This window comes from Agelaius tricolor, unplaced genomic scaffold, assembly GCF_023055355.1.
Source record: "Agelaius tricolor isolate 1412-34295 unplaced genomic scaffold, bAgeTri1.0.p SCAF_1, whole genome shotgun sequence".
In the NCBI taxonomy this organism is placed as follows: domain Eukaryota; kingdom Metazoa; phylum Chordata; class Aves; order Passeriformes; family Icteridae; genus Agelaius; species Agelaius tricolor.
The window spans coordinates 49283567-49298812 of NW_027269261.1; the positions used below are offsets into that span (position 1 = coordinate 49283567).

The following is a 15246-nucleotide window of genomic DNA, read 5'->3' on the forward strand; positions in this document are numbered from 1 at the left end:
ATCATACAAGATTATTTGCATTAAAATGAGCCAGTGTAGTATAAATGAAATATATGTAAACTGAGCAGAGTATGGTGGGAACAGCTTTGTACTGTGTTGATTTTGGTGGAATGGTTGCACAGTGACAGCTGCATAGTAACTGATGGAAAAGCCAGCAATGAAAATTAAATCTTTCTTAAAATCATGTGTCCAGAGAAAAGTCAATTTTCAGCACTGTTTACGTACCTTTTTTTTGTGACCCAAACTTGACTGCAGCAGTGGACATTTCCAGAATAGAGAGAAGATTTAGTTCCTGTCTTTGGTTATATGTAGGAGAATAATGAAGAAATTCTCTGTTAGGACCTTTGAATAACAGAAATTTCCTGAAATAAGAAAGTTGATGCTGGAGCTTATAGATAAGGGCCTGGATTAAAAAACTGAGTTTGGAGTATATTCTGTTCTATGATAGATGACCTTTTTCTCCCAGCTGTGTAGTGAAGGCAGTAAATGAGATCTACTCAGAAAAAAAAAAGCTCTCAAAAGAGATTTTTCTAGATTTTCCTAATTAACTTGAGTAAAAACCCCTTCTGTTTGCCTTACTTGGTAGTCTCAGGCTGTGTATCTAATTGCATATTTTATATGTACATCCTTCTGCTGTAACAATTTTTGTTGGAACTCCTGATGGAGGTAAGTAGCAATGGTGGAAGTATCAGCATATGTTATGTGTATTTACTATTTCCTTTGCAGAATTCAGTAATTATGAATAGTGATTATATTGATTTAAAGCTGATTCTGGTGTAACACTGTACTATAAAACCAAGAATCAGTTTCTGCAACTGGAATAATGTTGCAAGGAAGGTAAAATAAAGGCCTAGGGAAGGGCATCCTTCCAGCATAATTGGAGCCCAGTCTGTGCAAGAGTTCAGTACTCTGTTTACTATTTGGTGTTCATTGCTGAACACCAGATAGTAAATGCTTCTCCTGAAGGTGAATGAGGCTGAGGAGCAGGGTTTCAGTGGAGGGGAGTGGTGTCTGGTCTAACAGCAGCAATTGGTATTTGAAGCAGCCTCAGGTCATCTGTTGTAGGCTGTTGCTATTGTTTACTCTCCTGTCTCTTCATATCAGTCCTCTGATTCTTTAACCTGTGGCTTTACTCCAGAGTACCCTTCAAGCTTCCTTCTTGCATCCTCCTCATTTCTGTTCCCTCTTCACTCTATTCTCTTCATTTCTGGTATTTTTATGTGAAGCTAATTCTCTTCTAGTAGAATTCCTCTCATAATCTGCAGATATGACATATGTAGAAAAGGAAGTTTAGAATGATTTTTGCTAGTCTTCTCTGTTCTCATTTCACAGGTTTTCTTCTTTACATTGACACTTCATGTGTTTTGTGTTTAGATTGGTAGCAGAGGGTAGAAGTGTAGTCTGTCATAGCTGTTTTCATCTGAACAGCTTTTGTCAAAATGAGGTCTATGTTGCTTGTTTGCAGTTCACCACTAACAGAAGGAGAACAATATTTTGCCCCATGAAGGATTATTTTATCAAGTTCAAATTTTCTTCTTGCTCCTTATTTCTTGGTGTTCCAGGAGATGGCAACCTCTGGACGCATTCAAGTTAGGATAAAGCTCTAGCAGGAAGAAAATCTGACAGCTAGAGGTTTTTTAATAAGTAAAGAAGTCTCAAAAAAAACCGGTTGGATGCATGTAATGATCTGCTATGCTGCTCAGCATGACCCCCTTACTTTTCCAGTACTGTGATTTTGTTTCAAATTCAAGCCATTTGCTCTCCTTTTCAGCACCATGACCATGGAGGAGCTGCTGGCCTCTCTGCAAAAGAAGTGTCGAACAGAGTGTGAAGAAGCTCACCGACAGTTGGTGTGTGCTCTCAATGGCTTAGCTGGTATTCATATCATTAAAGGTAAGGCCAAAGGGCCATAGCATATTCTTTACTCCTTTCAGCACAGGAGTAAAGGATATGCTTCATCTCTGTTGGGAGATTGAAAGAAGTCATACTTGTGTAATTGTACTTAACCTGCTTTTGTTTTATCAGTACTGCTTTCTGGGCTTCCCTTGTGCCCCAGCCATGCAAACTGCTATGCTGACTGTAGGATTTCTTTTGCTGCTCCTGCTGCTAGACAGCTCTGTCAATATTGATTTTGTCTAAATTACAAGGCAAAAAAAGTTTTGAATGGAAAACAAAAATAATTTTATGAATCTTGAGTGTCCCACAAAACAAAAATTAATTACTCCATTATGAATGTGTAAAAATGCCTCTTTTCCTAGTTCTTCTAAAGTTGACAGGCTGTTTGAATTTTTCCAGCTCATGTCCAAGTCTTTCTTCAAAGAGAACAGGCAAAATGCCTTTTCTCTTACTTTCTCTTATAGTCCTCACAGAAGGACTATATTCAGATTCTTTAGTCTGTAGTTAGTGGATTTGGAATACTTTGTTACAATTGCAGCATGGAGATAAGTGTTTCTGATACAGTTAAGTGCTTAAAAAGAGTTACATACAGAGGTAATGCTTCTAAAATGCACTAGTAGCAAAAATTATGTTTGGCCTATTTTGAAAACCAGATTGATAAAAATTTCGCCTGATGAGAAACAAAAGCAGGACAAAAGAGGCAAAGTTCTGGTCTGTAACTCCTCCCCCAGTATTACTCTTACACTCAGTCTTCTTTTTCAGGAAGGGGGAAGCACACCTTACATAAAAGTGGGGCCATGAATTTAATCTTAGTATAATTGAAAACTTATAGGTCTATAATTGGTCCAAATTTATTGCCACAGGCAAAGAAAAGAGTAACAATCACTCTTACTTGTTTCTACTTGTCCTGCTTTTCTGCTTACTTTTCTACTTAGACTCATCTGGACCCTGAGGTCAATGGTTTGGTAGATGTGGTGGCAGTGCAATTGCCAGTTGTCACTGCCTTCGTCAGTAGGAATAAGATGTTTGTGTTGATGGTTTCTTCCTCACACAAGAGTCCAGTGAGGGTCATTTTTATGTTTGCTAGCATGTTTGCATCTTTCTCTTTCTTCATTGGTCTGCAGCTCCATGAAAACGCTGAATTTAGTGGACATGATACCTTTTATGAATGTTACATACTCTTTCTTTGTTCTCTTTGTTGCCCCTAAACCCAGTTTTGTCCAGCTCTAAGTCTGCATTTCTTTGACTGTGGGTGAGTTGTTTATAGCCATGGCTTTCTTATTCGCTGCCAAGCCTGTGCACCATCTCTTAGCATCCCATGGCTGTAGTGTACACTGCATCCTATATCTTTACTTGTCAATAGCCTCTGCTATTGTTGCTAGGCCTATTTCCCTACACTACATCATTGTGGTAGTTGTAAATATCTCATTCTACATGGAATAACTGCCCATTACTGCTGTCTATATAAAGCTGTGTTTGTACCACACAAAAATAAACAAAAGTTTAAAAATATACTAAAAATTAGCCATAGATACCTAGTGAATTACAGAAATTGCTATCACAGCTAAGCCAAGTAAAAGGTTCAGGCAGGGCAAGAAAAATTCAAGGGAGGCCTCACAAGGTTCCAACTAGCAAATTCAGCCCATAACTTCTGGCCGTTTCTAGTAATTGCAATCCTGTATGGTGGAACTACACCCTTACAAATGCAACTCTTTCAATGTAAGAAGCAGCAAATCTTGTTGACATAGAATTGTTACACTTCCATATAGATAGGATGATTTTTTGTTTTACTCTCTTATCTGTCTTTATGCATTTCTTTTCTCTGTGCTTCTCCATGTTTTGAGAGTTTTTAAGAGTATTACTGGCTAAGTGAATTTCCATCAGTTGAGAAAAGCAAATAAAGATGGATTTATTTTTTCACTGCTTTTCTATACACAACTTCAATTTTGTATTTCTTTTTAATTGATATAAGCTATTTTCTGAGGAATGACTGTGATGCTGGCAGCTTACATCGGTAGTTATGCTTCTTGCATGTACCTAATCATTTCTACATTTCTGAAGTATGACCCAGCTTTCATGGTTTTCACTGGGAGAGTGAATAATGCATTTGCAGTGCAAATTTAGCGATGCATCACTGCAGTGAGTTGTAAATGATTTTTTTAAGTGCAACATGAGATTTTTTTTTTATTTATGCAACCATGAATATATATTTTAAGATTAACAGATTTACAGATCTTACAGTCACAAAAGATATTTAATTTGAAAACTGTATAAGTCTTTGTAGAATATCATATTCTATTTTTTACCAATTTTTTGGGGGGAGGAATGACCAGGAAAAAATTGCTTGAAGACAGGCACTTAATATAGAGACTCTCTGAGAACATCTTAGTATGTTACAAGTAATGTAACACTTGTAAGGTCATAGCTGTTTGTATATTTAAAAACCAACACAATGTGTCTGTGTTTTTGCTACTCTTTTTTTATTCAGGAGAATATGCATTGGCTGCAGAGCTGTACAGAGAAGTACTAAGATCATCTGAAGAGCACAAAGAAAAGCTCAAAACCGATTCCTTGCAAGTGAGTGAGCATTGAAATGTAAAAAGATGTAGTTAAGAACTGGAATACTTTAGAATACTTTAATTTAACAGGTCAGTCTTTTCTTCATCCCAGTGGTATGCTGAAGTACTTTTTCAGCCTGCTGTAATGATATCAATCTTTGATCACAATCTTTAGATAGGAATCTGTCCCATGACCGTCATGTTTCCTTTTTTTTTGACAAAAAAAAAAAAAAAGCTACTGTGTTTGTAAAAACCTGCTTGTGAGTTTTCTTGATGTCCCTGAAGCAGTGTATGATCTCCACCTGCTGTTCTGCAGTACAGTTAACAAGCTGAATTCCCAGCAGTCTGGTGCATGTGACTGTGACTGCTCATGTTAAGTGTTATATTACATCCTGCAATTACACAATGCAGGGTTTGCACTGAGAGTGATATTAATGTGCCAAATGATAGAGAATAATAAAATATTTGCACTGCAGAAGATAAAAGGGCATCAAAACAGAAAAGAAATGAAGTGACTTTTCTCTTTGGGCATTTGACTTCATGTCTTTTGAATACTATTTAAAAATATGAATATATTTTCCTGGTTAAAAAGTCATAATTCTCTAAGTAACATATTTATTGTTCTTCAAGAACTATCAGTTCTTAATCGACCAAAATTTTCTTCAGCATAACAAGAGATTTTAAATGTTAGTGATACATAGATAAGTGATCAGTTGTCTGTTTCTTTACTTGCTTCTATGAGCAAATTATTATTTGATTGTGTGGCATGTGGTCACCTGATGCCTCTTGTGCTTCTTTGATTCTTCCTTTTCCTTTGTGACTTCCTGGTGGCTTTTTTGGCGCCTAGCATAGATGTGTTAGCCTAAACTTGTTAAGCTGCACATAGGTTGTTACTAAATTGTTCTACTGGATTGTACAATCCAATTAAGCTTTTTTCCCCCCTTGAAATATCTGCTGACTAATGTTGTCTTAGTGTAATAAAATTTTACTTCTGTTAAGTCTTCTCAGTTATGTAGGATTAGCTCTTTAGGATAATGGCAAATCACTGCTGGCCAGTCCTCTTGAGTGACTGAAATAGTAATAGGGCAGAGGTGAAGAGAATACAGGATGTGAGAAAGGCACAAGTTTAGGATAGTGGAGGTTATTACTATGAGTTTGTGGGAGCTGTGCAGGGAGCGTAATATTATTGGTCTGGTCTGAGGAGCAAAGGTTGAAGCCAGAGAAGAGGAGCAGAGTTTCCTTATATTAATAATCAAATTTATTTTCCCTAAAAGTGTACCAAAAGGTCATGTGTTTTTCAATATCTTTTATTTCAGTGAAATGAAAAATATGAAAAATTATTATAGCTCTTGGTATCTGGTCTTTTCCTTGCACTTTATTTTGCTTTAGATAGGCTAAATGGATACTCAGAATATTCCAAAAGGCACCAAAGAAAGTGCCCTGAGATAATTAGTTTTTCATAATAGTCAAGGGCTGTTTTAATTAGGAGGGTGAGTATGGCACAGGATCTGATGACCTGGTATCACACTTGCCTGCTGATTTGCTTTTGAGATGTTAAAGGTCTTTTTAATATTTAATTTCCTATCTCAGTGAAATGTGGAAAGGAATTTTTCTTTATACGATGCTTTCAGATTAGCAGAGAAAGCAAAACTGATTTTAAATTCATGCTAATTTCTTGCTGTAAGCTTTCATTGCTCTTTAGGTCTTTCCTGTCACGGATGTTCCAATGGATTTTTTTCATGATTGCTCTTGACTTTGTGTATATTTAGAGACTTCATTCTACACATAATTTGATGGAATTATTGGCAAAGCACCCAGGAATTCCCCCAACTTTGCGTGATAGCCGACTTGCAGAAGAGGTAAACATCTTTTGTTTTCACATAAATATGTAGAGCGTGTTTTCATTTTTTGTCCCCTCAGCATTTTCTCTAACAAAAGAAACAACAATTCATTTCAAAAGAAATAGCTTTTGAGTTAACTACATGCATAAGCCATTCTTGTTATTTTATGAGTAAATTTTATATTATGATTATATTTTATGAGTAAGTTCAATTGTCCTGTTCTCAGACTGTTCTGGGATCTTTTTATTGTTTGCTTATTCAACACAGATAAGTAGAAATACTGAGCTATATTCCAGTTCCCTTTTGTAATACATTGCATTCCTATTGTGTTGTTTGGGCTTACCCAAAAGCAAGTTGCACAGTTAGCATCTTTAGAGTGATTTGCCTTCTCACATGTTTTTTGTGGCTTACTAATAAATGCTGGATTCTAGAGGAAAAAAAAATATTGCTAAATATTGCTTCCAAATGAGGGTGGGTAGCACATAGATAGGTAACCACTTGAAAGTCCTATGGTAGTTGGGGAGTTTTTATGTTTGCAGTATTCCTCACAGATATGATTTGTGCATAGTTAAGGCTCTTACTTCCATACAGGCAGAACAACTCCGACAGCATTATATGAGTAAATCCAATGCAGAAGTTGCAGAAGCCCATCAGGCCTTACAGCCAGTTCTTCAAACCATTCGGGAACTTCAAAGAAAGGCAGGTGCCTCTTAAATGTTTTGTCTGACTTTTGGCATTTTTAAAGAATATTTTTTTCATCTTTTTGTCCATAACTCTAGCTGTTTATCTTCTTTCACCAGTTAAAATTACATGGTCACATCAGTGTTGCTCTCTTAGTTTCACGGGGAACTTTGCTTTTTCTGATTAAATGATCTCTATCTCCTTTTAAGAGAGAGAGAAGGAAGAAACTTTGAGATCATAGTAGTTCTGTGTGACTGTTCTGTATAGATAACCTTGATGAATCTGATTCTACTGAAGGAATATGAAGGTGTGGAGAATGTAGACAGTTTCTTAGTCATGTTTTTACATGTCAACAGAAGACGGGATATTTTTTAATCACACTCTCATCCTCCACTTTTCATGGAATTAACCAGTCTGTATTTGACTGTGGACTAAAGATCAGTATATGCCTCTGTTGCAATGAGTAGATTGGTTTTCTGTTGAACGTTCAAGGATAAATCTCTTGTTTTTCATACAGATACATTCAGGTTCTCCTTGGTGGTTGGATGTCATCCAGACAGCAATACAGTATGCCATTGATGAGGAGCTTGTTCAACGTGTGCAAAACGAAATTACCTGCAACTACAAACAGGAGACAAGTAAACTCTCTATGGCAGAGAAGTAAGAGAATAACTGAAATAGGCTGTTAAATACAGATAAATCTACTCAGGTCTTCTTACTAGTCTGTGCTAGCTGTTGCAATTAGATAGCAGACATTTTTGCTTCAGAGCATCTGGACTGCAATTATGTTTCAAAACCAGTCCCTGAAAAAAGCACAACTAGATAGAGGACTTGGAAAGAAAAACAGGAAAATAACTGTTTTCTCTTAGATAAGCATTCTTTGAAATGTTCTTCTGCATTATCTACTGTGGTTTTATAGTCTTCTGTACTCATGAAACTGCTGAGTAAGAAGAATTCAAAGTTTATTACATTAAAATCAAGTAACCTGTAAAAGAAGTTGGCTTGCTTAAATGGAAAGTAGACAGACAATATCAGAAAATCCTTGTGTAACACCATAAAATAGCATCACTCTTTTTCTGAGCAAAGAATTTGAAGTTGGTTTCATGTTCAAGACAACAGTATACCATTCAATTACAGAGAAATGAATTCAGAAGGGACATTCAGAGGTTGCTTAAATCAACCCCCATCTTAAGATCCAGACCCATGCTTGTTCAATCCAGTAAAGCTGCACAGCGATTTGACCTGTTTAGTATCTCCAAGGAGGGAGATTCAATAGTCTCTCTGTGAAGCCTGTTCCAGTATTTGGCCTACTTGGTGGATAAAAAGACATTAAAATTGTTTTACCTACTTAATATTTCCTGTGTTGCATCATGTGTACATTGTCTCTTTTTCTTTTGCCAGGTGCCTTTGACAAAAATTTGACTCAATCTTCTCTGTATGTTCCTGTTAGATAAATACAGAAAGCAATAAGGTCTCCCCTTAATTTTAGGATTGAATGGACCCTTTTCTCCTAAGCCCCTCTTGTACATTCTGGATGAAGGTCTGTAAGTTCATCACAGAAAAGGGAGACATAGGAAGGACAGTGCTCTGGTGGTCTAACTTCGGGCAATTTTCTCAGATACATGAACTTACGCTTTTAAATACAATCTTTCTGAATCATGTTTTAGTCAAATACATTTTTATTATATTTATGAAATATATAAATATATGTATATACATCTGTGTACAAGTTATAAAACGTGTATAAATTTAAATACTCAAGATGCACATATTTTAATTCCATATGTAAAGATGTATCCTGCATTCTGACTATTCTGCCATCACGATTCCAAAAGGTTGAAATTTCTTCCTGATTGAAGTAAATATATCTTTTATTTTCAGTACTTACCTAATTCTATTGAATAATCTAAATAAAAACACAAAACCTCTTTTTTCTTCAGCACAAGAGGCAATGCACACTGATACACAAGATGTTCCCTCTGAACATCAGGAAATGCTTTTTTCTGTGAGGGTGCCTGAGCACTGGAACAGGTAGCCCAGAGACGTTGTGGGGTCTCCATCCTTGAAATACTCAAAAGTTGTCTGGGCATGGTCTTGGGCAACCAGCTCTAGGTGACCCTGCCTGAGGAGAGCTTTTGAGCAAGACAACACCCTGAGGCCCCTTCCAACCTCAGCACTCTGTTAAGTCTGGATATGAATGTATTGCGTAAAGCCAAAGTCTTGTACATCAATGTCAGACCTTGTAGGAATGATGCACTTTCTTTCAGCAAGAGACTTCTGCTCTCAGGAAAAACACAATGTGACAAGTGTTTAACTTGTGTTTGTGGTCATTACTGCACCACCCTTCCAATAAGTGAAGACAGCTAGGTAGCTAGGTTTCAGAAGAATAGTTTACTGTTTACATAACAGTGAACTATTCTTCTGAAACCTAGCTACCTAGCTGTAGGTAGCTAGGTTTAATAAATAATAAATTTATTATTTAATAAATTTAATAAATAAATTTATTAAATAATAATAAGTTATTATTTAATAAATTTATTTAATAAATTTAACTTTAAAGCTAACTTGCTGAATGAAGTGTATTTTTGTGATGTGTGCATGTGTCTGTTGTGAATTGCACAGGTGCATTGAAAATAATTTTGTTGGCCAACAGACACAAGTAAGACTGTATGTGCAGTGGTTTCTATTTAGTACATCTGCATTGTGGACCAGAATGTTGCAGGTTGGTGTTCACTACTAGTATTTGGCCACCTCTCAAGTCTTGGAAAGAGTCTTTCTAAAGATAGCAGGCATCAGCTTTGGGGATACACTGGAGTGATTTCTGACAGCATTGCATGTAGCAGGAATAAGCATTTGCTTCTTTTTTATTAAAACTTTTTATGTTGTCCTAGATTGCTATTTAGCTACTTCTCTTCTACTTTAAAATACTGAGTCAAGTTTGGATTATGTGTCTTGGTGTACAGTAATTTCTCTTTTTCTTTAAATCAGATTCCGTGACTGCAGAGGCCTTCAATACCTACTCACAACCCAGCTGGATGAAGTGAAGAAGTTCCAGAAGATTGTAAGAGAAGCAGTGAAAAACTTAGAAGGGCCTCCTTCTAAGGAAGTTATTGAGGCTGCCACTATCTGCCATTTGCGACCTGTTAGACTGCCACTTAACAAGTAGGTCTTGAAAACAGAAAATATACTTTAGATGTGTATTACTTAATTTTCCTTTATTTGAAATAACATACTGAAGCCTTTATTATGTACTCAGGAGTTGTATGCACACAGATATCACAGATCTATTTGTTAGCATCATGACCTTTGGTTTTATTTTTATAAAATCTTCTGGTGTTAGCTATATTAGTGTACATATGACTGTTATTTTGCTCTTTTTAAAGAATTTAGTGTAGTTTTTTATGTTGGAATAGGGGCTTATGATAATTGGGTTTCTGATGAAATTGAGTGCCGCTGTTTTCAATTTTCTGTATTGCAGCTGTGTCTTTTGTAAGGCTGATGAATTGTTCACAGAATATGAGTCAAAGCTCTTTATGCATAGGTAAGTTCATAGCTTTATAAATCTCTCACTGTTAGAAAAAGTGAAAGTTGGATTGGTTTATGTTGTCTGAAATAAGTATATGACCCAATGACAGAGACTTCTTTCTGATGGCTTTGATAGTAGTTCTATTAGGTTTCATTTTCTATGTAAATTTCATTTGAAGAAATGGTGTCCAAGGAATGAATACATGCTACTTTCTCTCAAGCCACTATAATATGACCATACATCTGAAATGAAGTGGTGGCATATTCAGGAAGCATGTGTATAAATACAAGTATGCTAATTTAACACATACTCCTATTTGTGCAAATATTTATTTGCAGTCCAGCTGCAAATGGTATAATACCAACGTCATTTAGTGTTACAATGAGAGATCTCAGACAGGATAAAGCTGAAAGAAAGGTGACACCTGCACAGGGTGTCAGAGAAGTGTGCATAGTGGGCAGTACTGAAAGACATAGATTACAGCTCTCTGCATGCTTTCTTTTGGACTTCTCTCATATCCCTCACAATGTAAAAATTGGATTGAAAAGTCTTGAGGTTACTGAGAAAACATTTTAAGAAGTGTTTACCAGTGGGAGTTCTGTTGCTTCATGACTGCTGGAATCAGGAAGAATGGATTATTTTAAAATTAGCATTATTTGTCAAGGAGAGCACTGGGAAGCTGTACTGTTCTTTACAGTGTAATACACAGCAAATTTTGCATCCGAGTTTAACTGTAATTCTTGCTTATATAAAAAGTCAGAAATTATTTGTTTTTAATGAATGTGACATTAATAACTACTGAAAGATGATTTAGATGTGTAGGCCTTTACAAAAGCTATAGATGACTTGGAGCTGACAGAATGGCCTGAGGATTGGTACCGAGGTCACTGTGTTCAAAGCAAGCTTTTGACTAGGTAATAAAAGAGCTGTTTATATTTCCTTGGTTTGCATTATCCTTTAATCGTATATAAGAAGGCTGAATAAGTACAGATGGATGTGGAAGTACCAAATCAGTGCTAAGTGCTGTGCTTGGTTTGTTTTAAAGTGTTAAAGGCCAGATGGCAATATTCGAGGAGATGATAGAAGACCAAGAAGGGCTTGTCGATGACCGTTTGCCCACCACAAGCAGAGGGCTCTGGGCAACTAGTGAAACTGAGCGTGCTTTGAAAGCTCTTCTTTCCTTTGCCAAAGCTCATCGAATGGATGCTAGGGTAACTGAAGAAGGGAGCGTATTCCTGGAGCTCTTTGAAGCATGGAAAAAGGAATATAAGGTACAGTAAATTACATCGTCATCAGACAGTTGTGTGGTCCATTTAATTTATTATAAACAAATTGCAGCTGAATATTAGCACATCTAAGTTGTATTCCTGAAATTAGGGTTTGCCTACCAACCTTTTCCACAGTGCTTATTACAGGATTTGATTTTAAATGATTTATATGTGAGCTAATAGTTTCTAAAAGCTATACTGGCTACTAATCAAATTACTAAGCAATGTAATTGCATCTATTAAGACAGCATAAAGATATAATTAAATGTGTTCATCTGTTTACTTGAATCAGAATGTAACAAGACTCAGCAAATCCAGCACTGGTCCATTCTGTAATTCAGGTTACCTTCAGTCTTGTGAAGATGGAGCACAGTTTTTTCATGTGCCTGTATGTTAGGAAACAAAAGATGGGCCTAATATACCAATGAGAATGAAGACAGTGTTATGATTCCATCTATTGTAACTTGGAAATACTGATTCAGTGGTCTGTACTACTCCAATATACACTGAGCTACAAGAATGATACTCTGTGAAATAACTATTTTTTTCATTCATCAGGGTTTTTTTGTTTTTCAAGGCATTTTGTTTCTGAATTTTTAGTTGCATTAATTATTGTAACACTAGTTGTTGTAGAAGAAACGAGCAACGGCTATTTCTAGTTGTTTATCCAGAGAGGCTGGAGAAGAGAGCAGGCAAAATAATGTCTATACTGCTTGTTTTCCATTTTAATCAGTTGTTGTTATGGCTGAATGCTGTAAAGAAATATTATCTCTTCCTCCAAAAAGATTCTCACATTTCATTTTACATTGTATGGCAGAGTCATGTAAGTGTAACTCAATTCAGTTCTGCTGTTCACTTGTTTGGGGTTTTCCTACAGTTACTTCATGAGTATTGGATGGTGCTTAGGGATCACGTGTCTGCTATTGATGAGCTGGCCATGGCGACAGAGCGACTGAGAGTGCGTCACCCTGATGAGCCAAAACCAAACCCACCAGTGCTCCACATCATAGAGCCACATGAGGTAGAGTACTGGGCAGGAGAGAATGGTTTCTTTTTGAAGGATCCTACCTCCTACAAAATTAAAATCTGTATCTGGATCTATGTATAATGTCTATAATGTGTCTCTGTTTTCATTTCAGGCAGGCTTGCTGGAGTATAGAATTTTTCTAGGTTGAGTACATGGGCCATTTTAAGCTTGAAACTGTTACTCTGATATATTTTGTTAGCCTTCTGACAGAGTGGCATATTTCTAAGAGACTGCTGCCCTTTCAGGAGCAGCAACTTCGTTTCTCTGCAGTTGCCCAGCTTTCCAAGCTGGGTGGAAAATTAAGTTGACCTGATTGCTTACCCGTATTGATACTTTTCACAAATACCTATATAAAACAGAAATAAGCACATCAAAGAAAAATCTTTTTTTCAGTATTTTGAAATTTCTGAGCTAGCCCTGACTCTGTTTATGATGATAGAAAAAATGTTGGGTTGATTTAACCTTTTAATTTTTTTTGCACCAACAGAAGTGTATTTTCTATAGACACATTTTGTGCTTTTTTTCTGTGAGATTGAGTTAGATAAAGTTGCTTCTTTCTATAAGGAAATAAATTTCATCTCTGTATTAAAACAATTTTTAAAAAGGAGTACTTTGCTTAACAAATGCCTGATAAAGTCTTAAGATTTATACATGTATATGCAGCCATAAAAGAAACACCCATTTCTTTGGCCTTCATCCTTCAGGTGCCTGCCTCTTCTGCAGTATTGAACTTCTTCACTATCAGCTGTAATTAATCTAAAAAGAAGTCAGCTTGATGTTTCTGTCTGTGTATATATAGTTTAAATCAAAATTGGACATTTCTAAGAAATATAAAGAAAATAATTGTCTCTTACACATTGTTTTTTAAACCAGCAGTTAATTCTGGTATATATATACATAATTGTAAGAAAAGAGATGATACATTGAAGGAACTTCAAAAGAAACTTCTGAAAATTTGGGTTATTTTAATTTAATTTTGTTTCTCTAAAGAACTAATAATGTAAGTAAAAAAATAAAAAGCAATTTTATGTGCATTCTGCATCTCAGCCCATTCATGGTGCTGTGTTCATACTGGGTACAGGAAATGAATAGATATTCTGAATTTCACAAAAAAAATTAATTTAAGCCTTATTGTGAAATTTAACTTTTTTTACCCTTTTTAACACATATTTAATGCTTTCTTAGGTGGAGCAAAATCGAGTGAAACTTCTGAACGACAAGGCAGTTGCCAAATCACAACTTCAAAAGAAATTAGGACAACTTCTGTACCTCACTAATCTGGAAAAAGTAAGATTAATGGTTCCTTGGTCTTTATCTTCCCCTGTGGAAGGGAAAAAACCTACCATTATTTTTATTTAAAACTTCCATCTTAAAGAAATTGTATTTTCTGTGAGGATTGATCACATTTTCAAATTCAGTGTGCTGTTCTTTGTGTTACTGTGTGCTCATAAAATTATTTATTGCATTATATATTTTAGTTACTTGTTTAATTACGTACTTATTAAACTATAAACTAGTTTTAGATGTGTAAAATTTTCATTAAAACTAACTGGGCCATGTTTAGTAGAAGCCTTATAAAATTATATATGTCTCTGCATACCTTTGGTATTTTACTAAGAGCTTACCTGAAACAGAAGGATAATCACTTCTGGAGTTAAGTGAGTATTTAAAAAAAAAAAAAAAAGCAAAACAGAAAACCTCCATGTATTATATGTTATTTTAATCATAGTGTTTAAGTAAGTGCATTTATGTTAAAGTAAACATAGTTAAGCAAAATTTAAGTGGTTTTGCAACCATGTGAAGCTGATAGAAAATATGTGGAGTTTCTTGTTTGAAACTTGTATTTTACCAGGATTTTTCAGAGCTGTTATAGAGCTGCAGATGCCATCAGGACTGCAGAATGAAAAGTGCTCCTTTTGCTTACCATAGGTTACATGTTTTTTAACTCCTCAAGGTGGACTTGAGTACATGGATATGTTTTAGATTTGCTCAGACCATGTTTTGGTTTGATGTGGTTTCTTTTAAGCGTTTCATTATTAATTTTTTCTAGAAGTTTATTTTAAATATAGAATAACAAAACACAAAGTTGGTTTGTTTTTTTTTTCCTAACTTATAGTCTCAGGACAAAACGACTGGAGGAGTTAACCCAGAACCATGTCCAATCTGTGCACGCCAACTGGGAAGACAGGTAAGATACTTATTCAGCGGGTTTTACTTTTAGAACATCTTTAGCTGGAGCTGAGCCAGTTGTGTGTCAAATTGTCAAGATCTGTTTTTAAATGGATGTTGTATTGAAACAGGGAAAATGAGCTGTTTCTGTAATGTACCAACCAGCCTCTCCCCTGAAATAACAACTTTCTCAGATGCAAGCACATCTCCTTCTTTTAGCTTTTGACATCTGCTTAAGAGTTCCAAAAATGTGAGTTCATGATTGTTTTATAAATCTGAA

General features: G+C 35.7%; 1 protein-coding gene across 2 annotated transcripts in view; it reads left to right on the forward strand.

Annotated features, from left to right (window-relative positions):
- SHPRH (SNF2 histone linker PHD RING helicase) overlaps positions 1–15246 on the forward strand; it is a 47954-nt gene that overhangs the window by 22411 nt on the left and 10297 nt on the right. For both annotated transcript variants that reach the window (XM_071433234.1, XM_071433226.1), the window contains exons 14-24: positions 1772–1893; positions 4385–4473; positions 6224–6313; positions 6887–6994; positions 7494–7636; positions 9965–10138; positions 10455–10517; positions 11548–11773; positions 12648–12791; positions 13983–14084; positions 14914–14985. In XM_071433234.1, the coding sequence (XP_071289335.1) occupies positions 1772–1893; positions 4385–4473; positions 6224–6313; positions 6887–6994; positions 7494–7636; positions 9965–10138; positions 10455–10517; positions 11548–11773; positions 12648–12791; positions 13983–14084; positions 14914–14985 (1333 nt within the window). The remainder of the gene's footprint in view (positions 1–1771; positions 1894–4384; positions 4474–6223; positions 6314–6886; positions 6995–7493; positions 7637–9964; positions 10139–10454; positions 10518–11547; positions 11774–12647; positions 12792–13982; positions 14085–14913; positions 14986–15246) is intronic.